Source organism: Frankliniella occidentalis, unplaced genomic scaffold (genome assembly GCF_000697945.3).
Source record: "Frankliniella occidentalis isolate FOCC.00 unplaced genomic scaffold, Focc_3.1 Scaffold1977, whole genome shotgun sequence".
In the NCBI taxonomy this organism is placed as follows: Eukaryota; Metazoa; Arthropoda; class Insecta; order Thysanoptera; family Thripidae; genus Frankliniella; species Frankliniella occidentalis.
The window spans coordinates 1-1579 of NW_026269071.1; the positions used below are offsets into that span (position 1 = coordinate 1).

At 66.8% G+C, this 1579-nt stretch overlaps 1 protein-coding gene across 1 annotated transcript in view; it reads right to left on the reverse strand.

The window, feature by feature from the left end:
- Nucleotides 1-238: 238 nt before the first annotated feature.
- The window catches only part of LOC127751903 (uncharacterized), a gene marked incomplete at its 3' end in the record, with an annotated part of 3555 nt that continues 2214 nt past the window's right edge, over nt 239-1579 (reverse strand). Inside the window, exon 2 of the mRNA XM_052276168.1 lies at nt 239-984. Within this exon, the coding sequence (XP_052132128.1) occupies nt 239-585 (347 nt within the window). The remainder of the gene's footprint in view (nt 985-1579) is intronic.

The window sequence follows — 1579 nt, forward strand, 5'->3', positions numbered from 1 at the left end:
ACCCCGCCCCGCGTTACCCCCTCCAGCGCGGCGCGCCGGCACGGCGATTGGCTGCAGCGCGGGGAGCGGGGCGGCGGGAGCGCTCTCATTGGTCCGCGGTGGCGCGGGTTTCAAACGTCGCCCCGTTTGCAGTGCGTGCGTGTTTACTTCGCGGCCCCGAGTACTGTACAGCGGCGGCGAGCGGCCGGCCTATGAGCCGGTCACGTTGACGGCGCTCTTCCTCACGTTCTGGGTTTACCTGGCCGTGAGCTCGTCGTTGTACGCCGCGCACTGCGGCTGCGGCTCTGACGTGCTGGTGTCCGAGGACGAGGTGGCGCCGTGGCTGGGCCCCGGCCCGGACGAGGAGGGCCCCGCCGTGGACGTCGCCGCGGTGCTCGTGGAGGGCCCTGGGGGCGTGGGCGGGCCGCCTATGGGGCCGCCCATGGGGCCCATGGTCGGGCCCAGCGCGGGGCTAAGGGAGGAGGCGAGCACGGGCACCAGGGTGGGGCTGGGGGGCGCGGCCTGGCCGGCCTGGGCGGCCAGGGCGGCCGCGGGCGCCACGGGCACCACGGCGGCGGCCGGGGAGGCGATCCCTTGCAGGGACATGGCGGAGTCCTGGGTGGTGGTTGTGGTGGTGGCGATCGTGACTTAGGTCTTGTCCTGGGCGCTGGCGGTGCTGCCGCATGACGCGGTGTGGCGGGCGGAGCGCACAGAGAGAGGGGTAGGGAGGGGCACGCCGTCCGGGGCCCCCGCAGTCCATGTCTCCATCACCACGCGTCCTGTGGCTCCGGCAAAAGACGGGATTGCTTTAGCGGCTGAGGCTCGCCGCGCGCCCACAGCGCCACCCGAGAGGATCTCTCTGTCTCTTACCGGGCTACCCTTGGCTCGACACGGCCTCGGCGGGGAGGTGCTTCGGGGTTGCTGGGTGCAGCACGCAGCGGGCGGGCCACGGGCTGGCTCGGCGGTCGGGCGTCCCGTGTCAGGCAGGGTCTCGTGCACGAACACCTGATAACAACCAATAACAATATAGAACAAGAGGACGATCACGTTGTGCGAGGGGCTGCAGCGAGCGGATGCCCGAGCGGCATGGGCGACCGGGGGGAGGGGGCACGACACCCCAAACGTCTGCAATAAAACACCTTCGGCGGTTGCTATGTAACTTCGCCTGAAAGTGTGGGCGGAAAGCAAAGGGCGCCTGCGGGCTCGGGGACGTTACAGCACAGGAAGGTCGGCGGGTGACTGCGACCAGCGACCAGCCTAATGTTCTAATTTTCAAGGCACAGGAAGCACAGGATTTTGTACAGGGTGGTCGCTTGTGCGGCAAACGCTTGGACTAGCACGCATGCACGAGTATACGCATTTCTACCCCGACGGGGCACAGCGAACACCTTGTCGGAGGAAGAGGAAGGGAGTGTGACCTTTAGTTTGGTCTACCTTATTGTCGGAAGCAGCAGGCAGCCTTCTCCCCCCCCCCTCCCTTAATTCCATTTTTACCTACTGAATAAGGGTTTTGCGTTATGTAAGTTAGCGCTGCGGGAGGGACGGAGACACCATTACAATGGAACTTTTCTCCGGGCGAGGGGGGAAGTGAGGGGAGGGG